Source organism: Delphinus delphis, chromosome 2, assembly GCF_949987515.2.
Source record: "Delphinus delphis chromosome 2, mDelDel1.2, whole genome shotgun sequence".
Taxonomy (NCBI): domain Eukaryota; kingdom Metazoa; phylum Chordata; class Mammalia; order Artiodactyla; family Delphinidae; genus Delphinus; species Delphinus delphis.
Window position 1 is genome coordinate 85,926,918 of NC_082684.1, and position 26,717 is coordinate 85,953,634.

General features: G+C 45.3%; 1 protein-coding gene across 2 annotated transcripts in view; it reads right to left on the bottom strand.

Moving 5' to 3' along the window:
- Positions 1-24: 24 nt before the first annotated feature.
- Positions 25-26,717, bottom strand: part of VPS39 (VPS39 subunit of HOPS complex) — a 47,652-nt gene continuing 20,959 nt past the window's right edge. For both annotated transcript variants that reach the window (XM_060005060.1, XM_060005061.1), the window contains 18 exons: positions 26,486-26,669; positions 20,513-20,633; positions 20,280-20,400; positions 17,071-17,200; positions 12,057-12,199; positions 9,785-9,928; positions 9,184-9,325; positions 8,437-8,523; positions 8,035-8,108; positions 7,610-7,708; positions 6,897-7,014; positions 6,272-6,400; positions 5,127-5,229; positions 4,859-4,904; positions 3,798-3,947; positions 3,498-3,632; positions 3,149-3,240; positions 25-2,075 (listed from right to left, as the gene is read on the bottom strand). In XM_060005060.1, the coding sequence (XP_059861043.1) occupies positions 2,000-2,075; positions 3,149-3,240; positions 3,498-3,632; positions 3,798-3,947; positions 4,859-4,904; positions 5,127-5,229; positions 6,272-6,400; positions 6,897-7,014; positions 7,610-7,708; positions 8,035-8,108; positions 8,437-8,523; positions 9,184-9,325; positions 9,785-9,928; positions 12,057-12,199; positions 17,071-17,200; positions 20,280-20,400; positions 20,513-20,633; positions 26,486-26,669 (2,094 nt within the window). In that variant the 3' untranslated portion in view covers positions 25-1,999. The remainder of the gene's footprint in view (positions 2,076-3,148; positions 3,241-3,497; positions 3,633-3,797; positions 3,948-4,858; positions 4,905-5,126; positions 5,230-6,271; positions 6,401-6,896; positions 7,015-7,609; positions 7,709-8,034; positions 8,109-8,436; positions 8,524-9,183; positions 9,326-9,784; positions 9,929-12,056; positions 12,200-17,070; positions 17,201-20,279; positions 20,401-20,512; positions 20,634-26,485; positions 26,670-26,717) is intronic.

Consider the following 26,717-nt stretch of genomic DNA (forward strand, 5'->3'; position numbering starts at 1 on the left):
AAAAAGAGACCCAGACAGGCTTGGTTTCGTACTTCATGATGTTTATTATGAGAGATCTTCGTCGTCCTCACTACAGAGCTTTCATCTCCAGCCTTCTCCACACCTCCACGGAGGGCAGAGAGTCCAGGGAAGGAGAATGGAGTTCAGGAAAACTGGGTCGTTTATGTATTCCAGAAGGGAAGGAGACACACATTCTTCATTCTACTGCTTCAAACACGTGTGCCACACAGGTAGGGAGATACACACACTGCAGGCGGGGAAGGCAGGGCGCGTGGGGCGGGGCCAGTTTCTGCGGCTGCTCCCAGCGGAAGCTCAGTCCAAGCCACTGCAAACAGGGCCCCAGGGAAGCACTGCATCTTAGCGGGGGCGTGGCCAGTGGGACACGGATCTTGTGAAGCGCTGCTCGGCTGCCTCTGTGAGCGATGCTGACTGACTGGCCCTCACTCCGTCCCTTCAGACCCTCCGCAGAGAGCGTGCCTGGGAGGACCCTCATCTACACCAGCAAGTCAGGCTACAACACAGGCCCCAGATAGCACGGTGCTGGGGTTTAGAAAGGATCTCATGTCAAGGACAGGCCACTAGAACAGTGTCAGTATCGGGTGCTGGCACATACCCTCATTACTGTTAGAAACACTGGGGTAACAAGACGGTGCATCTACAAAATCCCCAGGATGACAGGATGCAGGGCCGCTGTCCCTGTGTCCTCAGCCTGCAGTGCTAGGCACCCCTCCTGTGGGCTCTAGAGCCCCGTGGGAGGCAGGGTCTCCCCCGAACACAAACAAGTGCTCAGCGGATCTGGCGGGGAGTTATGTCACAAACTCCTGCTGCCAGCAGCTCGGCCGACTCTCGGCTGTCCCCGAGCACCTCACAAGCACGCCCTACATCACGTCAGTGTCAGTTCCTGATCTGATCGTTCTCTGAGTGCAGCAGAGATCCACCTACCTACCATAACCCAGAGCCATCCTCCAACCCCTGCAAAACAAAGCTGGAGAACAATGGCCAGGCCAAGGTGTAAGGTAGGCGGATGACACTGGCTGGGAAGAGAAAGGTGCCCAGAGCACAAAGCACGCTGCTCAGAAAGCCTAAACCAACCTGCCCTGGGTGGCTGGTGGATGAACCAGGAGCAGGGGCCTCTGTGGACACCTGCCAAGAGGTCACATACCCAGGGCAGCCCACCCTTAGAGCAGCCGTCACACTCGGCCCGAGGGACCGAGAATGAGGCTCTCCTAAGCTTCCAGGCACAGTGCATACAGTCCAGGGAGGATCTATTTACAACACACCTGACAATCGAGCAATGTATTCCTAGAAACTGGGACTTCCTCTTGCTTCTCATTTTACCTTGTTTAAAATACTAGTTATTCCCGGTGTCAGGAAAATAGGAGAGAAAGTCTGGGTGGAGAAGTTGGGGGGTGAGATAAAGGAAGAAAATAAGTAGAAAGTGAAGGAGACTGAAAAATAAAGATCCGAGTGGAGAGACTGGTGGGGGGACACAGGGTCAGTGACTATAAAGTGACCAGCATTACCTAGAGGACGGGCCATTTGGCCTTTGCAGCCAGAGGAGCTCTGGTACTCCAGGACTTCAGGCAGCTGAGCTGAGGGCTCCTGTGAAGTCCTGCATGTATCTTAATAGAAAACTTGGAATAAACAACCCCAGGGTTGCAAACACTTGAGACAGTTTCCTTATTCGGGTGACTGGAATGCAAAGACAGGATGGTGCCCTTCCCCGTCTCCTCCTGTCCAAGCAGGTATAAAATTCTCCAGAATTGCCTGCAACATAATGGTATATAAGGTGTAACTAATTGTTTTTTCTATTAAAAGTCTGGCAACGCCAGAACACAAGTCTCATTGGTTCAGAGATGTTCCACGGCACAAGGTAGCCAGTAGTGTCCAAATGGGGAGACTCCTGGTGGTGGCAGCAGCCCCCGATTCCCCAGGCCGGGGCTCTCCCCGCCTCTGGGATAGCCGAGTTGTCCGCTGCTCAGTCTTCGGCTTGCTGGGCTCAGGTGTCAGCCGGGTTGACCTCTTTGGAGCAGAAATAGTGCACGACCACCCCATTGGGGTATCTTGCAAATGCACTGCAGGGAAGGAAAATGACCTGGGAGTGAGGACTGCCTCTAAGAGAAGACCACTTCTTACTGGAAAAGGCACCTTACTGGGTGCCATTCCAGAAGCCGCCCACCCTAACCACAAAGAACAGCCTGGCATCTCTGGACTTACGTAGCCACCACCTCTGGCAAATATCCGAACAGAGGATGAGGTCCACGCCATTTGAGCGCATGGGGATATTTCTTACTGTCATCAATGTGCAAGCACAGGCAGATGGGGCAGTACCCCAGCCTGGCTCAGCAGCGGCTGAAAGCCGACTGCTCATCAGAACAAGTTTTGGGCTAATTTTTTTTTTTTTAATATTTGTTTATTTATTTGGTTGCACCAGGTCTTAGTTGCAGCAGGTGGGCTCCTTAGTTGCGGCATGTGAACTCTTAGTAGCAGCGTGCATGTGGGCTCTAGTTCCCTGACCAGGGATCAAACCTGGACCCCCTGCACTGGGAGTGTGGAGTCTTATCCACTGCGCCACCAGGGAAGTCCCTTGGGCTAATTTTAACAAAGAACAGCGAGTCTTTCTAAAGGAAAGGGTTCTTCCAGCCATATAAGAAAAAGCACAAATCATTCTTCTTTGAAGGAAAGGGGACTGACTGGAGCATATGCCTTAAAACAGAATGATGCTGCCTCAGGATTTTACTCAAGTCATGAGGCAGCAGGTGGAAAGACCTTTTTCTTCCTTTGGAGGTGTATCCTTAAAAGATAAGGACTTCCTGCCCACATACAGCTCTCACACACCCCCTGGCTACGTCACAGTGTTTAGCTGCCAGAGGGGAAGGGCTTTATGGGCAAGGAGTCAAGAGCTCCATGCCATACATTTCAGGCCTTTAAATTCTCAAACCCCCTCCACACCCCCGGCAGACAACGTGGCCTGCCCTCTGGAGGCTCAAGAACTAAAAGCGGCCCAGATAGTCTGCAGCTGCACTTTCCTCTTTGGCTAAGGGGCATAGGGACATTTAAATCCATCCTGAGTGTGAGGGACATTTAAATCCATCCTGAGTGTGACCCGCATCAGAGCCAACAGTGCATAGCTGTGGATGAGGCTCACCTGTTCCCAATCTTCTTCTTACACACCATGCACACCTTCTCCTCTGTGATGATGCACTTCACCTGCTGGTGTAAAATCCGCTCTTCCTGGACCTGGGAGCAGAGAGATGGGGGGAAAAGTCCCAATGTCCAGCAGGTATTTAGAACAGAAGGAAGGGCCGGCGCTGTCTCATCTCCCGGCCCACAGAGACTCCCCTAATTGAAACACCTGCATTTAAATGCCCAGTTGGTTACCGATCAGCTTGAACTAGAGTTCAAAAGCATAAAGCTCTGCCTTGATCTACAGGGAACGCGGTAACTGTCTCACACTGAAAAGTACATGCCTGCCCTCATGTCTGAAAGGCTCATACCCTCAGGAACTCTGCATGGAGAAGGTTCTTGAGCACTTGATTGAACCGTTTCCTTTGTGCATTCTCTTCCAAGACCTTTTCCAGAAAGATGCGTATATCGTTAATCTGAGTGTTCGCTGGCAGAAGGTTGATGGCCTGGGGACGGGAAGAGAGAAGGGAATAGGGTGAGGCAGGACACGAGTGAGACTGAGGAAATGCCTGACGTCACGGAGCCCTCGAACCCCTGTCCCTCCTCTGGCCCCTCTTCTCATTCCATGCTGTCCACACGCGCCCTCCGTCTCCCCGAGAAGAACTCCTGACCTTGGTGGTATCCAGTTTGCCGTGGTGCAGCTCGAGGACCTGCAGGGCAGCTTGGAGGTTGGCTTGTGGCTCCAGCAGTTCCAGCTTGATTGGCCCCAGGCAGTGAACGCTGGGTGGGGACAGGTACATCCGGAGCAGGGACAGATACACCTGTCTCATACACAACAAGCCACGCATGTCAGGCTGGCAGCAACCCTCCCAGAACCCCCAGCGTGACCACACCTAAAGGCAAGACGGTTGGTCTATAGGAACAGCTGTCACGGAACATTTAAAACTCATCATTTTTCACCTTTCAAAAAATTTTGTAAAGTCAGTCAACTGAAGATGTCAAAAATTAAAGATCGTGTTCTCCCTGAGAGGAAAAAAAATCAAATGCCTTGTATTTGTTTTGTATTACACTGTTAACAAAACGACTCAAAGAGATCCCTCATTTCCTTTGGCTTCGAAGGCTGAGACCCTGCCACGTATTAGCAGGTGAGGATTACCCAAGATGAGATGCTGCATCTCCTGCTGGTACCCGTACCACAGAGGTTCTCAGACTCAGCACTCAATATTCTGGGCCGAATAATTCTTTGCTGGGTCTGTGCTGTGCACTGTTTAATAGCAACCCTGGCCTCTACCTCCTAGATTCCAGTAGCACCCCTACCCCCAGTCATGGCCACCAAAAACGTCTTTGTACATTGACAGATCCATGTGCAGTCTAGACAGAGCACACGTGTGCACCTTACCAGAACCATCAGACGTTCCTTCTCAACAGGCTGACCACATAAATTTATTACACAAGTCGGGATTCTTTCGAGAGTAAAGGGGCAGGGGTGCTACGAATAATCACACGGACGACGACAGATGTAAGCCAGAACCATCCCAAGCAAACCAGGATCATGGTCACGCTGCCTCTACGTCAACACGCACGTGCAAAACCAATCAGCACATTGACCCATGACCTGTCTTATCTTAGCAATTCATACCAGGGTCACCTGTGGCCAAACCAGAGGGGTTAGCTATGCTAAGAGGGACAGTGCAATGCACCCGTGCTCCCTGGGGCCAGGGTCACTACTTACATCTTTGTTGCCATCTTTATTTTGGTCATAATGCTTGTGGCAGTACCTGCAAGGGAGAAAGTGGTCAGACAAGGCCACATCTAGAGACAGCGCATCGATGCTGCCTGCGTGAGCAGCCTAACGACAACAAAATCGGAAGCCAGCACACGAGGTGATTCTCGCTCCTGCTGAAGGGTGGAGGGGTGGCTTTCTTAGCCTCTCACGCCTCTCATCTCTCTGGGGGGCCTCTTTTAGACCCTTGCGAGGTGGGATGACAGGGTCAACGTACTCTTCAGCCATTCTCGTATCCTTCAGGATGTGGACATAGATGAAGAGAGCTTGTTCGTGTTTCCCCATGCGTCCCAGCAGGAGAGCACGCTCTTCTAAGAGGCCTGTGGGGAAAAAGGTGTTTAAGTAACCATCATCCCCATTAGGCAAGCCCAAGGCCAGGGGCTAAGCTATTAGAGGAATGGATATTGGGGAAATATAAAAGGGGAAAAAGTATTTTTATTACTTGGGGTTTTTTCAAGGAGAAAATTACTAAAATTTTTAAAAGGGAAGAGGGGAGGGAGCTATTTTAGGAGGTACTTTATCCCATCTTTTTTGTGACTGCTTACAAATGGGGCAACAACACTTGATGATCAACCAAGTGCATAATAAGCACCTACAATGTACCAGGCACTTCAGCTAGGTAAACAGACACCTGGTCTCTGCTCTCATGGAGCTTATACATCAGACAGACGTGTGTCTTTTTTCAGACATACGTCTGTCTGATGTATAATTAGACATTATGCCAGATTATAAAAAGTGCTAACCAATGAACTTGGCCAAGAATATGTACTGAACCAAGAAACAGCTTTCAACCTGGCCATCAGTTAGCATGTGGTGGGGCTTCCCTAGTGGCACAGTGGTTAAGAATCCGCTTGCCAATGCAGAGGACACGGGTTCAAGCCCTGGTCCGGGAAGATCCCACATGCCGCGGAGCGACTAAGCCCACGTGCCACAGCTACTGAGCCTGCGCTCTAGGGCCCACGAGCCACAACTACTGAGCCCACGTGCCACAACTACTGAAGCCCACGCGCCTCGAGCCCATGCTCCGCAACAAGAGAAGCCACCGCAATGAGAAGCCTGCGCACCGCAACGAAGAGTAGCCCCCGCTCGCCGCAACTAGAGAAAGCCCGTGTGCAGCGATGAAGCCTCAACGCAGCCAAAAATAAATAAATAAATAAAAATTAGCATGTGGTTCATACCCAAAAGAGACTCCTCTCAAACAAAACTGAGCCTTCAGAGGGGACAGAACAGGAGCACAGGCCTGAAACATGTGGTTTTTCCCAGGCCCAACCTTTTGGAGGGCTGGGGAACTGGTAAAAGGGAAAGATCCGTTTTTGCATTACCTTCTGCTAAAGTGGCTCTGGACCTAAGCCAGACACTCACCATCAAAAGGAAAATCACAGATGAGCCGGCCTGGGTCATAGTAGCCAGAAATTTCCAAGAACTTAAGGAGCTTCCGTCGGTATTCTCCCAGCTCTCCTTCTTCCTCACCAGCAGGGACTGGAGCTTTGCCTTTAAGGAAAACCACGCTCAGCATGAAAGGATGCTGTCGGGCAGCAATGTGGGGTCATTAAGAAAGACGAGAGGGACGGGATTCAATAATCAGAAAGGGCCTCCATGGTGGTTTCCAGTTGGCCTTCTCTTAGCTTATGGTCTCTACATGGCCCCAAAACATCAGCTTGAGGAAAGAAGAAAAGAAACCAAGCTGCGTAGAGAAGCACCCTGCTACACAAACCTGTTTCTTATCAGCACAGGCGTCACTCTGCGGACAGATCTGCTCCTTCCCCACCACCAGGGGTGACGCCCAGGGGATCTAAGAGGTGCCCAGATCCAGGCACCAGCCCCTGAGTCTCACCTGCGGGGTCACTTAGCTGCCCTGGCTCCTCTGAGGCACTTCCTGCCCACCTGGGCCTGCAGAGAAGGTCTGCTTCCCTAAACCACCCATGACACCCTCAGGTCCAGCTCTCCTCTAAGGCCTGGGGCCACCCCGCTTTCCAAGAACTGGTACCTGCAGGGAAGGACAGGAGATACTCCTTCATCAGACCTTGCACCTTCTCACAGTACAGCTGGATCAGGCAGTTGTGGAACCGAGAGCCCGTCTCCTCCCAAACGTGGATGACGTGTTCCTGAGGCAAGATGCAGGTCTGCCTGGTACCCTCTATGCTGTGACCCAGCCCATTGCCCAGGCTCCCTCACATTTTTAAGGCCCAAGAGGTCCCATCCAGATTGTCCCCTAATTAGGCCACAAATATTACCAAGGGATAGCTCTTCTAAAACCACTGGGAAATTTCACAGTACAACCCAGCAGTATCAGGAATTATTGTCTTGATTTCCAGTCAAAGCTCCTTTATAAACTCTGTCTCATAATCCTCCAAATCAGCCCATGTAATGAAGGTTGAGTATTACATTCTGGTACTTAGGACTGATTTGTTGTCCTTCGGTCACAGTTGAGTCTGGCTGTACAAATGTGGCTTTGAAATGTTTTTCTCCAGCATCCTTCTCTTTTATCCCTCTGCACGTCATCTTTAGAAGGTAGCATCAAAAAGTGCCATCTCCAGCTTGGTCTACTGGGATCTCTGTCTTCAGAGGATATTACATTCCTTACATTCCTTCCAATCCCCAAGGGACACAAACCCTAATCTGAACTGGCTGATCACTGACTCATGCAGTCCTGGATCCTGGGTTTGAAGCCTTTTAGTTCAGATCAAAAAAATACCTTACCAGATATGGAATTGCCAGACCCTTAAAATTCTCCACTAAGAAGCCAAGCACTCGGTCTCGCGGCAGAGACTCCACCTCTGGGAGGTCCTCAGTAAATATCTGTTGGAACAAAACCTGAGTTCTAGCAGCAGAACCACCTGATGGGAATTCTTCCAAACGCACATGCGCACAAGCGTAGGGTCAAGGGGACAGACGCTGTATGGGAAGGGCATCTGTGGCCAGTTACTATGGGACAGACTAGGTCGCAGGTCTCCTGGCATCTGCACCAGGCTCTTTTCACTCCACTCATTGCTGTTCCATGTTTCCCAGTCTTTGAAACACCAGAGAACTGCATGAATCCTTCCTCCCCCTCCATCCACTGCCGTCTGAAGTAGAATCAGGACCAACCGTGGTGCCAGATAAATCCAAGGGGCTCCGTGACCTACCTTCAGCCCATCCTCTGGAAAGTCTCTCAGCACCCACACTGAGTAGGAGAAAATCAAATGCAGGTTTTCTGTACCTAGAGGGAAAAGTCAGCAGATGAAGCCCACCCACCCTGCCCATAGGACCGGGAAGGCAGATGCCCAGGTTGCCCAGGATTTATCTTCCGGAGAAGATAGCTCTGTCCAAGCACCAGTCACTCAGGGCTGCTTGGGCCTACCGAGCTGGCTACACACGAAGGAGCTGTCATGGTTCCATCACCAGGGAGACTTTCACCCCAGTCAGAGCAACCCAGCTGGGTGAACATGAGGGAGGGAGGGGAATGACCAGTCGGAATCAGAAAGGGAGAGAGGTCAGGTCCACTTGCACCATCCTCTCCCTGCACCCCTTCCACAAGCTGGACTTACCCAGATGTTGCAGGTATTGCACTGTCCTCTCATGGCCTTTCAGAGGGGAATTCGCTTTCTTGGACTGGTCCACCAGCACCTGCAGAGCTGGCCACGAAGCCCAAGAATAAGGTCATGAACCCCTTCCAGAAGGTGTATCTCCTTGGAAAGTCATCACACTGTAAGCAGTTTTTGGCAGGAAAGAGGTCTCTGCAGGAGGCCCCTTTGTCTTGGCACTAACCTTAAACTGGGCACCTACATGCTCTGCTTATCTGTAGCCCTAGCACACCTTTCGAATCTTGTGATCACACAATACTTCGCTTAACTCGCTGGTTCTTTCCATAGATCAAAGAAGTAGAAATGAAGAATAAGTAATTAAAAGAGGGCCAGATCTTCTCCCTAGCTTCCCCTTCAGTAATCTTGTGAACGAACTGTGTGAACAAGATAGCATCTGAAGAAAAATCACGAGAAGGCAACAGGCCTGCACACAGTGGGGGACGGCCCCTATCTCAATGATTAACTGAGATTACTTCCCTTTTTCCCTTTGTTGAGCAGAATCTTCAGAGGGGGCTTTTGGGGCACACTGAGTCCACCATCTCCCCAGACTGCCAGCACTCTCATTAAAAGCAACTTTCCTTTCTTACCAACATTTGTCTTTCTCTCGTGTATTGATTTTCGAGCGGGGAGCAGCCGGACCTGATTCGGTAACAACACCTCAGTCAAAATACAAGAGATTCTCCCAACCAAAGAAACCTCTCCTCCAGTCACCTTTCTCATGGAGCCCCTTCTTCTCGTACAGGATGATCAGTTCGCTGTACTTGTGAGCCTTCTTCAGCACGTGCTCGCTCTCTTCGATGTGGCAGTGGTTGTTCTCCAGGCGCAGCAAGGGGGCCACCAGGGCCACGTTCGTCTGCAGAGGAGGCAGGATTTCAGCAGAAGCTGCTTCCTGGGGAGCCCGCCCCTTCCCCAGCCCCGACCTGCTTCAGGCTGAAACACCAGGGGTGTGACAAGCAAGAGAGAGCAAACAATCCTTTGCCAGGACTACAGGTAGTACCTTGTAAAGCATTTATGCTCTTTCACACAACATGTTTCAAGGGTTTTTTTGGGAGAGGGAGGGTAAAGAAAGGGGAAATTTTCTTTGGGGAAATACTGTCCCTGTTCACCTCGTAGCACTAACCCCCATCTTAGCAGAGAAGACCAGCCCACTGTAAGATTCTGGGTCAACATCTCGCCGTATCCCCTCAATTCCAAGAAGCTCACAGACGTCAGGCCAAGAGTAGCTGGTTCCTGTCATCAAAGGCTTCACTCTTACCAGGGGCAGGGACCCCAGAGTAGGGGACTGTGGGGACCCGAGTGCTGGAGGACTCACATGGAGGTAGCACTTGAGCAGGGTGGTGTCAATGATTTGCAGCAGCTTCTTCTTGGATTTGATGGTAGGAGTGCCTTCCATGAGCGGGGAGGTGCTAGACTGGTGATCAGAGTCATTCAGCTTCTTGACCAATTGGCTTCGTTTCTGCCAAGGTCAAAAATGCAGGGTCAAGGCCAGGACTAAATCTTTCTTTATCACCCGAGCTACTAGGCAATTCCAAATACGTCTAAATCAGCTCACACCTACCCACCCTGATCCCACATTAGCATTCAATTTTTATCAGGGATCAAAATAGATGACCACCAAATCACCAGACACAAAGACAATTATCTACTGAGTATTTACTACAGACCAGGCACTATGCCAAGCACTTTATATATTATCCTATTGTAAACCTAAAACAAATGCAGGTAATATTAGCCCCATTTGATAAGTGAAGAACCTAAGGCACAGATATTAGATACCTCCTAAGTGGCAGAGGCAGATTTCAAATTAGGGTCTGATTCCAAAGCCCCTGTTCTTTTCTTTTTTTAAATCAACTTTATTGAGGTATAAGTTATATACAATAAAATGTACCCCTTAAAAGTATACTATCAGGGGCTTCCCTGGTGGCGCAGTGGTTGAGAGTCCGCCTGCTGATGCAGGGGACACGGGTTCGTGCCCCGGTCCGGGAAGATCCCACATGCCACAGAGCGGCTGGGCCCGTGAGCCATGGCCGCTGAGCCTGTGCGTCTGGAGCCTGTGCTCCGGCAACGGGAGAGGCCACGACAGTGAGAGGCCCACGTACCGCAAAAAAAAAAAAAAAAAAAAAGTATACTATCATATGCGTTTTGACAGATATATACATGCATGTAACCACCATCCCAATCAAAAAACGAAACATTTCTGTTACCCCTGAAAGTTCCCTTGTGCTCTTCCCAAAGAATCTCACCCACCCTCTACCCCCACTGATCTGATTTCTATCACTAGAGATTACTTTTCCCCTGTTCTCGAACTTTATATAAATGGAATCATCCAGTTTGTACTGTTTTGTGTCTGACACGCCCATGGTCTTATTTGTTCTACCAACTCTGTGGCACAATGCTCATGTCAGTTACCTCCACATATTCCAAGCTCAGTGGAAAAGGCCAGGGAAAAATGTATGCTTGAAGTCCCCTAAAGCTAAGATGTTGAAAATAGAGGGTCTTCTGTGATGCCACACGCTTGGGAGACTTTCTGCCCCGGGAACTTTTTTTCACTTGGCTCATGGGGTGTGCAGTATGCAGAGAGAGGCAAGTTTGTGTGCTGTCAGCCACCCTGGAACCCAATGTCAAGGAAGTGCCAAAGCAATGGATGCCTGACTGGACCTGTGGGACACCCACTGACACAGAAGCAGGTGATGGGAAGCTGGCTTACAATTTTCCTAGCAATACTTCTCATGCCCATCCAGAGGACCCCTTACAAAGGTCAGCAGAACACTTCTGGGAAAAAATTTAGTAAGTTCTCTGACTCTGAGTGGGTGAACAGGAAATAAATAATAACCTTCTGCACAGAAATGTAGGGTTCAGAGGCTTCAATGGAGACATTAGTTTTAGTGCTGACATGAAAATTTCACTTATCTGCCATAACAGTAAATTGAAAATAATTTAAGTCTAAATACTCCCCCTAAAAAAAACATGTTATAGAAGAATATTTAATGACAGGGAAGGACTTTCCTAATACGTGGCTAAATGTTTTAAAAGTAAGCTATAAAACAATATATAGCTTGATATCCATTTGTAATAAGTAAACTAATATATAAATAAACAAAAATTATTCATAGGTACAAATAAAAGTCTGGAAGGACAACACTAAAATGTTAGTTAATTTTCTCTGGGTGGTAGAGCTATAGGTGATTTTTATTTTTGTTTTATACTTTTCTGTGTTTTCCAAGTTTGCTGCATAGAGCAGGTATTTTTTCCAAAAGTATATATGTTCCCAAAAAGTTTGTTTTAAAAAATGCATTCTTTTCTATCAACTAAACTTTTCCGTTTTTAGTTCCTATAATAGCTTATTGTGAATTTACCATGAGCTGAATGTGTTTCCTGGTATCAGGATTTAGCAAAAAAGAGCTCAATACTATTGCTAAGCAGGGAGATGAAGCAGAAAAAAATGTCCCCCCCGCCCCAGACTTCAATAGTGTTCATTTATGGAACACCTGTGGCATTATAGAAGGCCCCCAGTTCCCTGCCACAGAGAAGCAGGTACTGGAACTTCCAGGTAAGCTCTTCCATATACCTCTGTATATACCTACCTGTGTCAGGTAGTCAATCAAAGCTAAGTGAGCCTTCTCCAACTCAGCCCCAGAGAGCACAGGCAGCGGGTTAGGATACTGTAGCTGCTTCCTGTAGTCTGTGGGTAGCAGGTCTGGGTACAGGCCCATCACATGTGTAGGATCTACATGGAAGGTAAACATGATTCCCCAGAAAGGAACACAGCAATTTAAGGATAAACTAAAACAAGACTAGTTCTATCGCAATATAAGTTCCAGACTGATTTTTTAAAAGGAATGCCTCTTGGGGCTTCCCTGATGGCGCAGTGGTTAAGAATCCACCTGCCAATGCAGGGGACATGGGTTCGAGCCCTGGTCTGGGAAGATCCCACATGCCAAGGAGCAACTAAGCCCATGCGCCACAACTACTGAGCCTGCATTCTACAGCCCGCGAGCCATAACTACTGAAGCCCGTGTGCCTAGAGCCCGTGCTCCACAACAAGAGAAGTCACCGCAGTAAGAAGCCTGTGCACCGCAACGAAGAGTAGCCCCTGCTTACCGCAACTACAGAAAGCCGGCGCACAGCAACGAAGACCCAACGCATCCAAAAAAAAAAAAGAATGGCTACTACCAAAAAGACAAGAAATAACAAGTGTTGGTAAGAATGTGGAGAAAAGGGAACCCTTATGCACTGTTGGTGGGAATGTAAATTGGTGCACCTACTAGGGAAAACAGTATGGAGGTTCTTCAAAAATTTAAAAATAGAACTACCATACAATCTAACAATTCCACTTCTGGGTATTTATCCAAAGAAAATAAAAACACTAATTCAAAAAAATATATGCACGCTAATGTTCACTGCAGCATTATTTTTTTTAAATTAATTAATTAATTAATTTTTTTTTTTTTTTGCGGTACGCAGGCCTCTCACTGCTGTGGCCTCTCCCGCTGCGGAGCACAGGCTCCGGACGCGCAGACTCAGCAGCCATGCCTCACGGGCCCAGCCGCTCTGCAGCATGTGGGATCTTCCCGGACCGGGGCACAAACCCGTGTCCCCTGCATCAGCAGGCGGACTCCCAACCACCACGCCACCAGGGAAGCCCTGCAGCATTATTTTTGCCAAGACATGGAAGCAACCTAAGTGTCCATCGATACATGAATGGGTAAAGAGGATGTGGCATATATATATATATATATACGCACACAATGGAATATTAGTCATGAAAAGGAATGAAATTTACCATTTGCAACAACACAGATGGACCTAGAGGGTATTATACTATGTGTGATAGATTTTTTAATCTGAATTGGCTCATGTGCAGCTGGTAAGTGGGAGAATGGTGTAGGTATGAGGCAAAAGTTGTTTTGGTTGGTATGCAATTTTCCCCAGCTTGTTAATGCTTTGAAGTGACCAGGGGCAAGCTTTCTTACAATTAATGAGAAACCTTAACTTATACAGGAAGATCTAAAGAAAAGAGCTGAAAATCCTATAAATTAGTGCAAGTAATGGCTGATTAATAGCTTCAAAAACCACTATACTTTCTACTAAGTTAAGCCATCTGGGGAAGATGAGAGTAAAAATGAAGCAAAGATGTTTCCTAGGGGCTTCCCTGGTGGCGCAGTGGTTGAGAATCCGCCTGCCGATGCAGGGGACACGGGTTTGTGCCCCGGTCCGGGAGGATCCCACATGCCGTGGAGCGGCTGGGCCCGTGAGCCATGGCCACTGAGCCTGTGCGTCCAGAGCCTGTGCCCCGCAATGGGAGAGGCCACAACAGTGAGAGGCCTGCGTACCTCAAAAAAAAAAAAAAGATGTTTCCTCCCCATTAATTGTTTTGGAGGTCTCATAAAGAAGTCTGCACCCAGGATCAGACTTTTTACTTTGATGAAACTAGTTTCTATCAGAAGCAAATGTTCTCAAAGATCTTATCTCAAAAGAGAAAGCACAGCCCCAGAGTTTAAGATTGCAAAGGACTATCATGCTGGGTACCAAAAACAGTGGGAATTTCATTTTAGTAGGATAGCTATTTTTATTAGTGTTCCAGTTACAAAGCTGCCTAGGATTTGAGTGGTCAGCTCCAATGTTATTTGCCCCTTAAGTCCTGTTATTTTTCATATTTGTTATAGAACATAAGGTTCTGCAGGACCACATTCAAGGCATTATAGCAAAAATGCCTGTACCTCGATACATATAAAAAAGGGCACCTGGGTGCCACACGAATATTCTGGCCATTGTAAGGGATCTAGCCTCCCTACTATAAGCAAATAAAGGGACATTCTATTAATATATCAGTCTCATGTGTCAGGGTCAATCTGTCACTAGGGGTCTGATGATCTCTGAATATACTAAGAATATCTACTATAGGACCTAAGGACCAGTCCTTAGATTGAAGTCAGTCAATGGAGATGCTGCCCAAAAGGCCCCAAAGGCCCAGTCAATAGCCAGCTGTCCCCAGACCACATCACCACCAGCACATACCTCCTGCTGCTGGTAAGGGTCCACTTGTGCCTTATCTTCCCTACTAGACTGCTCTTTGAAAGCAGAATTCCTGTCTGATTACTGTTGCTTGGGGCCCAGCAGAATGCACTGCACTCTCTTAAGAGCTCAGTATGTATTTGTGGAGTGAACAAGTTAAAAAGTAGTAGCTTCATTAGGATTGATTTTAAAGTTCAAGTATTGTTGGTACATGGAAAAAGGGTCAAGTTGTTACAGCAGTTCTAGCTTATTATTCCAGTGTCTTCCCAAAGAGCTGGTGGCATACTGAAAACAAATGCCCCAACTGAGTTCATTCAGAGGAAGGATGGTAAATATTTATCAATTTCAGGGTACCCAGCTTCCATCCTCCTTCTTAAGAGCAAACTATTTCATTTTGGTGGGCTCCTTCTTCCAGACCATGTGTCGTCTTGGTGGGAGAATAGTTCAGGCAACTACCTTTGCCTTTAGAAGCAGAGTGTAGCCACAACCTCCTTTCCCACCCCTAGGACAGTCAGAAGGAGTGAGACCATGACCTAATCCTGGCCAATCAGATCCCTTTGATCTTAAGAAAGTGATTCAAGGATGACAAGCAGTATGGCACACATCAACATATATCCAGTCCTACATGCTTCTTTTATGTAATGCTGATACTCCTCCATCATGAGGTGGGGTCTGTGTTCCCTTGCCTTGAACTTGGAAAGCCCTTGTAAATCAATAGAATACAGGAGAAGGGACCATCGTAAAAGGCACTGAGGCTTCCACCTAGGCCTCCTGGATCACTGACTCCAGGAAAAGCTAGTCACTCTGCATGAGGACACTCACGCAACCCTATGGAGATATCCACCTGGACAAGAACTGAGGCCCCCAGCCCATAACCAGCCAACATGTGAACTATGAGAGTGAGCCGCCTTGGAAGCAGATCCTCTAGCCTAGTCAAGACTTCAGACAAAGGTAGCCCAGCCAGTACACAACTGCAACCACATGAGAGACCCCAAGCAAGAATTGCCCAGCTGAGCACTTCCCAAATTCCTAACCAACAGATACCAAGAGAGATAACAGACGCTTTGTTATTTTAAGTCACTAACTTCTGGGATAATTTGCCACATGGCATTAGACAGCTAATACAAGCTGATGGGGGCAACTTTTATTGAGGATGCAACAACAGGGGAGGTGGTGGCAGTAACAGCTAAGGAAGTGGCTGTGCCGGTGGAGGACTGCCTCGGCTGTCCTGGCTACAGAGGGATTACTGTCCAGCTTCCTATTTCCTGCTGGGAGGTCCTCCAGAGCAACCTTGCTTCCTACTATTCCCAAGCCTGGTCCCCCATTCATTTGGTAGGCTCCTCCACCTGCCATTCCCTTAATATTCCAATAAGCCATGCTTAATTTAACCAGATACTTTTGAATTCTCCAGAATTGGTCTCTACTGCTCACAACCAAGAACCTTAACTGATACAGGGAGTTACCACAGTTTATTGCTGGCCAAGGTCAAGGGAAGATGCAAGAAAGGTAAACAAAGAGGAGGAAAAAAGAGAAGATAGAGAGTCAAACCAAGTATATATAGATTTATCTAAATTAAGCAAAAATGGAATATACCCAAACGAAAAATTTAATAATAATAACAGCAAACACCTAACTGGCATTTATTAAGTACCACACACTGTTCTAAGCACTTTCCTGTTCTAAGCACTTGACATAATCTTCACTGCCACACCATGAGGTGAGTAGTATTATTCTCCCTGTTTTGCAGAGGAGAAAGCTGAAGCAGAGAGAGTCCAGTCTGCCTGAGGTCAGGCAGTCTGCCTCCAAAGTACCTACTCCTCATCACAACGCTCTAGTGTCTAGAGAGCTTTTAGGACACTGAGAAAAGAAAGGGATTTGCAGCACTGCCCTACGTGGCTCTTAAAAATGACCTACAGGTGGGACTTCCCTGGTGGTGCAGTGGTTAAGAATCCGGCTGCCAATGCAGAGGACACGGGCTCGATCCCTGGTCTGGGAAGATCCCACAAACTGCGGAGCAACTAAGCCTGTGTGCCACAACTACTGGGCCCACGCGCCTAGAGCCCGAGCTCTGAACAAGAGAAGTCACTGCAGTGAGAAGCCCACGCACCGCAACGAAGAGTAGCCCTCACTCGCCGCAGCTAGAGAAAAGCCCGCGTGCATCAACGAAGACCCAATGCAGCCAAAAATAAATAAATTATTAAATTTTTAAAAAAATGACCTACTGTTGAATCCTACTAAGTTCAGGCCAGTGACTTTTGTCTAGAACAGCAGTCAATAACCACTAGATGATCACACACACATGTGTTGACTTGAATGACTTTCTGTTACCTTCCTCTAATGGCAAGGGCAAAGCATCCCGGAAAACTGGAAGTCTGTATATGTAGGTGAGACCAGAGTCGTAAGATCAGGACTGTAAATATGTAGCCACATGGCCACCCACAGGATCCTGTTAGGTACGAGGATCAATTTAGATGAGCGTAAACTTTCCCCATTCTCAGAAGTCTGGTGTCATTCCTCCCAATCCTTTCCAGTTCCCCCTCCCTCGATTTAGTTCTTTATCCCTAGGCCATACCCACTTGTTACCTGTGCCAAGTTTAGCAAAGACCTGCATGGACTCATCAAAACGCTTCTGGCAGAAGAGGTTGAAGGCATACAAGTTCTTGATGTGATGGATCTGTTGCTGTTTTTCACTGTCGGAATCATCTTTCATTTCCTGATAAGAGAATATAATAGGTAGGAGCTCACTCACTCAACAAATATTTATTCAGTATACACCAGGTATCAGACAATATCCTGAAACATGCTACGCCCTCACAGACTGCCCTTACATTCTAATTATAAGTCACTATGCAATTAAAATACAATAGGGTTCCTACAAAATACCTGACCAGTACTCCTGATAACTGTCAGGGTCGTGAAAAACAAGGAAAGACTAAGAAACTGCCACAGCTCAGAGGACACTAAGAATGCATGACAGCTAAATACAATGCGATTTCTGGATTTGAACCTGGAACAGAAAAAGGGACATTACTGGAAAAACTTGGTGAAATCTGAATAAAGTCTAGAGTTTAGTTTTAAAACAAAAAATCAAAACAAAACAGGGTGAGTGATGACAGAAGCATGTGGGTAAGGTATTCAGTCTAGTGTGAGCAGTGGGTCCAGGAAGGCTCCCAGGAGGAACGTAAACTGAGACACAAAGGATGAGCTGGAGTTGGCCAGGCGAGGCTGGCAGGTGACAGACGGGAGGAGATTCCAGGCCAAGAGGACAGCAAGTGTGCGCAGGGCCCTAAAATGACAGAGAGAACATGGCCTGCTCAAGGAATGAAAGACGTTTAACACAGCTGGCACAGTTGGGAAAGGTCCTGTTCACAGTAAAATCCAAATAAATAGAGCTACTTATTATCTCTGCTTCTTCCTTTAACCTTTTCCCCCCTTATATCCTTTTTAACCAATCTTTGCCACATTTAATTTCTTCCTTTGAAATGTCTCTCCATGTCAACTATACCCCAATTTTAAAAAAAAAAGGTCTCTCCATGTTTTCCCTTCTTTTCTTTTCCTCTTCTATTGCGTTCACCCTAGTCCAGGCCATCATCAGCAGGTTGCCACGCTTGGGCTAAGCTCTCCTGCTTGGTGTTTTAAAGGCTCTCAAAGCCTGGCACAGCCTCCTTAGCTAGGTTATTCCCAGACATTCAAGCCACACCCTACATGCCAGTCAGGATGGCCTCCATGCATCCTGGAAATACCTGTTTCCACACTTGTTTTCACTTCTTCTTCTTCTTCTTTTTTTTTTTTTTAGATGTTGGGGGTAGGAGTTCATTAATTAATTAATTAATTTATAGCTGTGTTGGGTCTTCATTTCTGTGCAAGGGCTCTCTCTAGTTGTGGCAAGTGGGGGCCACTCTTCATCGCGGCGCGCGGGCCTCTCACTGTCGCGGCCTCTCTTGTTGTGGAGCACAGGCTCCAGGCGCGCAGGCTCAGTAGCTGTGGCTCACGGGCCTAGTCGCTCCGTGGCATGTGGGATCCTCCCAGACCAGGGCTCGAACCCGTGTCCCCCGCATTGGCAGGCAGATTCTCAACCACTGCACCACCAGGGGAGCCCTGTTTTCACTTGTTTAACTTCCTCGGGCTCTGTAACTCTCCCTGTTTCCTGCTCCTGCTCCTACCTATCCTTAAAAGGTCCAATCTTAGGATGCCTTTTCCAGCCCAAAGCAAAGTTTAGTACATAACTGCCCTCTGAAAGTTTCATGTACGTTCTCTGATTAATTTAAATAAAAGATAGGTGCCTCAAGAGCTAAGATGATATCAAGCAACCTTCTTTTGTCATAGAGCAGAACACCTAGTAAGTACAAGCCTAGAAAAGAGAAGGGAAAATGGAAACCCACTTCCATCTTCTCTACTGAAGATTTAACAGACAACCTGCAGCAGGAAGATCACTGGAAAGACCTGAGACCTTCCTTCTAAGAAAAATAGATACTAAAAAAAGCTATGTGCTACATAATACCCTTTTTATAAAGTTCAAAAACTAAATACATATTCAAGTACACAAATATATATGAAAGATAAAACAAAAAAATTTTAAGGGCACAATAAACACAAAGTTAGGATAATGGCTGTGTCTGGAGGGTAGGCAGAGGGATGGGATGGGGAGGGACATATAGGTTACGTAAGTTATTTTTGGGGGGTAGGATGGTGGGTTCATGGGTATCATTATTTTAAAAATGAAAATAAAATAATTTAGAGAAATAGATGAGTGGGGAGAAAAATAGTAAGATGCTAAAATTAAATGGCCCAAGACAGAAACAATCTATGGTATATTAAATGTGTCTAACTACTAAGACTGGATTTTTGTTTTATATCTAGAACTTATACACCCAAAATAAATGTTGCTCTTCAAAAGTATACACCATATAGAATTATAAACATACATATTCCAAAATTTGTGCCCACTGTTTTCCTTTCAGAAGTAATTTATAAGATACTCTGAAAACTAAGTTTTCCTACTATTATCTTCAAAAAATCTCTTCTCTTTTACCAAATCAGCACTGTCCAGTTTAGTGACTCAGTGAGGCTTGGAATGACTTTTAGTTGTTTCATAAAATCAAATCCACCCTTTAGAGATGACAATAATCACCACTGGGGATGTTTAAAAGCATAAGACAAGACTTGAAAGTCAATCTCCAAGAAGTGTTTTGGCAATGAGAGCATCACTGAAAGAACAGTATGGTCAGTACTTTGCTGTGAGTAACATCCCACAAGTAACATCCCATCCATTCAAGGAGAGTGAGTCTTGTGACTGCAGCCCTGCTGAATTGAACGTAGCAACCTGAGGTGGGTTCAGAATACCTAAAGAAGGCCTACTTACCCAAGCCCAGGAGACTACTGGTGAAAGGGATTTTGAGAGGCCCTGTAGTTGTTGCATTCAACCACACTGTAATCTTGACAGTTATGACTGTTATTTTAATGTTAGCATTGTCCTTAATTTTTCAAGGCCATACCATATCTATTAAATTATTTTACTGTCCTATTAATTCTATGAAATACTAGTATAATTTTGTATAATTTGCATTCATTCTACATTTGACAGATAAGCAAACTGAGATAGTGAAATCATTTAGAGTCACATAGATATTTTATGGCAGGGTCAGATCCTGAATCCAAGCCCCCTGACTTTCAGCTCTGTGTTTATTCCTCCAGTCCAAACTAAATAAGAACATCTAAACTAAAATCCGCTACTCTGGAGAACAATGAGGAAAGCCCATTTCTCACACCCAAATCTCAGAAACAAGACTTACTGCAAGCTGCAGAGCCAATTCAAACTGCTTGTCCTGGAGAAGCTGTTGGATTTGGGTTGCCATGGGGACTGGAATGAGCCTCCAAACAAAATGGTTGCTGGCCACATAGATAATGTTTGATCTGGAGACAGGAGTAAGAGGATTAGCAAAAGAGCGCTGGCTTTATGATAACACAGATGACTTTAAAGCTTTGCAATAATATGGCAGCTACAGTCAAGAAAGAAATTCCTTACCCTCCTGAGGTAATGAAACGGGGCCTTTGCAATTCAATGCTCTGGACCAGAAGCCTTGGCTCAAATGTCCGGATCTCCACATATCGAGGCAACACTGCAATGATGTAGGGAGGCTGGTGCTCTGCACAAGAGAGAACATCTTGAGTTGCGCTTCTGTTCTAAGCCTTTAGGGTTATGCACCGTTTCAGCTTCTCAGTTCTAAGCTGCACTTGGATCTCCAAATGGTCCACTAGTCAAATACCAAGCCAGGATCCTACACTGTGATATACAAAGAAAAAAAAATGTTTGTCTCAGTGATGCTAAATCTCCTGCACAAAAAAGATGCATCCAGCTTTGCTCAGAGGGACGTGACTCCACTCCTACTGTTTCCCCAAGAGAGCTGGGTGAAAGCGTCACTGGCTCCTTTCTCATTCGTCACAAAGCCAGGCCAGACCAAGGCCAGCTGCAGCTCCCCTAACAACGAGTCAGTGGGAGAACAAGGTTACATAACTTCTTTCATTCTCTTAGGAAAGGCAAGAGGAGGGCAACTTCTCTTTTTTTTTTTTTTCCCTAAAATTATGCTAGAGAAAGAGATCCACATTTCTGGCCAATGTTACTTCTGCTTGAGATTTTCACAGCGAAAAGATGCAGAACTCCACCTAATGCTCAATGGTTCACAGAGAAGGCAGCTGGATGGCATTCTCGGTGTAGCCATTTTCTTACATGAGGTAACTAGTGTGTCAAATTCATAAAAACAGAAAGTAGAATGGTGCCAAGGGCTGAGGGAGGGGAAAATGGGTTCTTGTTTAATACGTACAGAGTTTTAGTTTTACAAGATGAAAAAGTTCTGAAATGTGCTGCATGACAATGTGAATATACATAACACTACTGAACTGTGCACTTAAAAATGGTTAAGGTCAAATTGAAGGATAAAAAACCATATGATCATCTCAACAGATGCAGAAAAAGCTTTCAATAAAATTCAACACCCATTTATGATAAAAACTCTCCAGAAAGTAGGCATAGAGGGAACTTACCTCAACATAATAAAGGCCATATATGACAAACCCACAGCCAACATCGTTCTAAATGGTGAAAAACTGAAAGAATTTCCTCTAAGATCAGGAACAAAACAAGGCTGCCCACTCTCACCACTATTATTCAACAGTTTTGGAAGTTTTAGCCACAGCAATCAGAGAAGAAAAAGAAATAAAAGGAATACAAATTGGAAAAGAAGAAGTAAAGCTGTCACTGTTTGCAGATGACATGATACTATATAGAGAGAATCCTAAAGATGCTACCAGGAAACTACTAGAGCTAATCAATGAATTTGGTAAAGTAGCAGGATATAAAATTAATGCACAGAAATCTCTTGCATTCCTATACACTAATGATGAAAAATCTGAAAGAGAAATTAAGGAAACACTTCCATTTACCACTGCAACAAAAAGAATAAAATACCTAGGAATAAACCCACCTAAGGAGATAAAAGATCTGTATGCAGAAAACTATATGACACTGATGAAAGAAATTAAAGATGATACCAACAGATGGAGAGATATACCATGTTCTTGGATTGGAAGAATCAACATTGCGAAAATGATTATACTACCCAAAGAAATCTACAGATTCAATGCAATCCCTATCAAATTACCAATGGCAGTTTTCACAGAACTAGAACAAAAAATTTCACAATTTGTATGGAAACACAAAAGACCCAAATAGCCAAAGCAATCTTGAGAAAGAAAAACGGAGCTGGAGGAATCAGGCTCCCTGATTTCAGACTACACTACAAAGCTACAGTAATCAAGACAATATGGTACTGGCACAAAAACAGAAATACAGATCGATGGAACAGGATAGAAAGCCCAGAGATAAACCCACACATATATGGTCACCTTACCTTTGACAAAGGAGGCAAGAATATACAATGGAGAAAAGACAGCCTCTTCAATAAGTGGTACTGGGAAAACTGGACAGCTACATGTAAAAGAATGAAATTAGAACACTTCCTAACACCATACACAAAAATAAGCTCAAAATGGATTAAAGACATAAATGTAGGCCAGACACTATAAAACTCTTAGAGGAAAACATAGGAAGAACAGTCTTTGACATAAATCACACCAAGATCCTTTTTGACCCACCTCCTAGAGAAATGGAAATAAAAACAAAAATAAACAAATGGGACCTAATGAAACTCAAAAGCTTTTACACGGCAAAGGAAACCATAAACAAGACGAAAAACAACCCTCAGAAAGGGAGAAAATATTTGCAAGCGAAGCAACCGACAAAAGATTAATCTCCAAACTATACAAGCAGCTCATGTAGTTCAATATCAAAAAAACAAACAACCCAATCCAAAAATGGGCAGAAGACATAAATAGACATTTCTCCTAAGAAGATATACAGATTACCAGCAAACACATGAAAGGATGCTCAACATCACTAATTATTAGAGAAATGCAAATCAAAACCACAAAGAGGTATCATCTCACACTGGTCAGAATGGCCATCATCAAAAAGTCTACAAACAATAAATGCTGGAGAGGGTGTGGAGAAAAGGGAACCCTCTTGCACTGTTGGTGGGAATGTAAATTGATATGGCCACTATGGAGAACAGTATGGAGGTTCCTTAAAAAAACTAAAAATAGAATTACCATATCACCCAGCAATCCCACTACTGGGCATATACCCTAAGAAAACCATAATTCAAAAAGAGACATGTACTACAATGTTCACTGCAGCACTATTTACAATAGCCAGGATATGGAAGCAACGTAAGTGTCCATCGACAGACGAATGGATAAAGAAGATATGGCACATATACACAATATTATTATTACTCAGCCATGAAAGGAAATGAAATTGAGTTATTTGTAGTGAGATGGATGGACCTAGAGTCTGTCATACAGAGTGAAGTAAGTCAGAAAGAGAAAAACAAATACCGTATGCTAACACATATATACGGGATCTTAAAAAAAAATGGCTCTGATGAACCTAGGGGAAGGACAGGAATAAAGATGCAGACATAGAGAATGGACTTGAGGACACGGGGAGGGGGAAGGGTAAGCTGGGACAAAGTGAGAGAGTTGCACTGACATATATACACTACCAAATGTAAAACAGATAGCTAGTGGGAAGCAGCTGCATAGCACAGGGAGATCAGCTCTGTGCTTTGTGACCACCTAGACGTGTGGGATAGGGAGGGTGGGAGGGAGATGCAAGAGGAAGGGGATATGGGTATATATGTATACATATAGCTGATTCACTTTGTTATACAGCAGAAACTAACACAACATTGTAAAGCAATTATACTCCAATAAAGATGTAAAAGAAAAACAAAAAATGGTTAAGGTGATAGATTTTATGCTATGTGTTTTTTTAACTACAATTAAAAATAGAATTTTTTTAATTAGTAAAAAATGAACCACTAGATGGCATATTTATCATATAAAAATGTAACCTCAAAGAATATATTTATAAGAATAGTTTCTTAGTGTGACTAACTTGCTATAAATTTATTTTCCTCATTATTTATTTTCAGATAAAAAGTTTTTCATATTATATTCACAATTTATACTCTAAATGAATAGTACAATAAAATTTCAAAGCTAGAAGGGAACTCAGAAATGAGGAAAAACTAAGGCCTTAGTAATACCTTCATCAGTTTGAATGCTATTGTTGTTATTATGTTGATATTTTTCATCTTACCAAAAAATAAAATTTAATAGCATGTTTTTTTGTATTGGATTCTTTTTTTATGCTGACCTCATTTTAAGAAAGATTAACTATGTAAAGTTTCTCTGTCGTTTTAAAATCTGGTCCACTTTAATAAGGCCTAATTCAATAAAAGAAGTAATCTATACTAGAAACCCTTTTGGTTGTCATGTCTTATCATTTGTTCACTCTCCCCAAGTCTTTGACAACAGAGATGGTCTGGATCTCTCTATGTCTTCAAACTTGGCAGACTGGCTGGTGTCCAGCAAGCATGTAATGAATGGCGGACAATGACAGTAATTCATCAATCAGCAAGCATTTAGTAAGAGGCTATGATGTTTCAGGCACTCTCAAAGTGGACCAAGACATAAGCCCAGAGCCCACAGAGCTCCTGCACAAGCAGAGGAGACAGACAACTCACTGCATCCAGTGGGACAGTGCAGCTAGCGTGACGGAGAAACCTGAAAGGGCAGTGGAAGCACCAAGGGGGAAGTGACTAATTCTGCCTGTGGGTCAGAGCAGACTTCTGAGAGGAAGAGCCACTGAACGGGGGCCTTGTCATATGAGCAGCACGCTGCTGGGCAGACAAGAAAGGAAGAGGCAACAGCACAGATGAAGGCACAGGGATGGGGAGTCCTTTCAGAATGACTGGAGCCTGGGTGCAGTAGTGAAGAGGAGAGCAGAAATATAATCGAAGTCTATAAGAAGTTTAGTCTTCTTCCTGTCAGATGGTGTTCTTCCACCCTACCCAGGAAGAATGTCCCCTCCCTCCATGTGTTAAGGCACAAAAATGTTTTTGTGAAACACTGCCAAAGGGGCTGGGAACTAACAAAGGTCTTAAAACAGGGTCTCCACGCTGGGGAACCAGAAACCTACTTCCAGCATATTACACACAGCTTCACCTAGTCTACCAAGCCTCTTCTTCGAAAGGAAAACAAGGGCCCCTAGAACATCACGAAGCTTCTTGTGAAGCTCTTAACCACCCCCACCCATGGCAAACTTGTGAATATACATAATCTTGAGCCCTATAAAATACTGTCCTTTTGATTTATCTTCCTTCTGCTCTATTCATCTCTAATCACCACCTGAATAACCACCCGAGAACATGATGCTTTTATCAATTCTACCATTTAGGAATCTAATGGCCTCTCAGACCTTCGAGTGGGCCTCTAACAACTGGCCCCATCCTCATTCCTCCATAATCCACACCACCTGTTTCAGTCAGGTCAGTCTCTGGAATGCCCTCTCACAAATCAGCATGTCTTCTGCATTTCTGCTCATTTTTCAAACTATTCTTTCTGCCTAAAATGAAAGAAATTTTTCTTTAAGCTAGATCCTGAACTCCTTGCCTGGTCTAGTGCAATCTTAATGGAACTTCTTACTGATTAATTGAACAATGAACTTCCCCTTTCTCAACTAGCAAATCTCAACTCATCCAATTTAATGCCTTAAGCAGGGTCTTGTTTCATCTCTTTATGCAAGATGTAATCCTTGTTTCCCGAGCTAGAGCCCTTAAAGACAGCATGTCTGTATGCCTCTCCAGAGCAGTAACTAAAATGCTTACTCTTCGGACTAAAAATGATTGCTGCCAGCATGGTGATATGCTTCCAGGCAATACCATCGCAGAGAGCTGGAATCCTGAGGCAGGTGTAGGTGCAGAAACACCTGATGTGTAGGACAGACACACCTGAACACACTCTGTGCCTCGAAGCTACAAAAACAAGAGCAGCAATAACCACCACATCAAAAACCTTTTGATGCTGAGTTATACGGATTATAGGACGAAGTAAAAAATTTCCACTAATTTCCAAATGTAGTCTTTTTGGCAGAGACACAAACCATTAAAAAGAAGGTAAAAGAAAAGGAACTAAGAGGTAAAAATAGTAGTAGTAGATAATCACTTCCTAAAATGTACAATTCTGTTTACATTCTTCCCCCTCTGGGGCAAAACCCAACTTCCTACAAAAGCCAGAATATCCCTTTTGGTTTTTTTTTTTTGGCGGGGGCCACACCACGCAGCATGCGGGATTTTAGTTCCCTGACCAGGGATCAAACCTGTGCCCCCTGCAGTGGAAGTGCAGAGTCTTAACCACTGGACTGCCAGGGAAGTCCCCAGAATATCCCATTTTTAATAACCCTAAAACACTATTCTACTTACAAGAAGGGGAACTGAGAGTGAATGACACTGGAAACCACTGTCTGCTAAAGCTATGAATGGGGCTCCATCCTTCGAGGGTGGCCCAACGTGGGAAAGAGAAGCTATGGTGGTCTCACCCATGGCCACAGGGATGTCTGTCCAGTTCAGGGCACACTTCTGTGTGCAGATCCCATCCTCATTGAGCACCACGGTGAGATCATCCTGACCCACAGCCACCTTTCCATCTGCCAGAGGTGCAACTAAGGGCTCCAGCTGTTTTCCTGTTGGAAATAGCTCTTTGTTGGACCCCTTTCCATCTACCTATAGGAAGACACAAAGTGAGTCACCCATCATTCTCCAGCCAGAGGC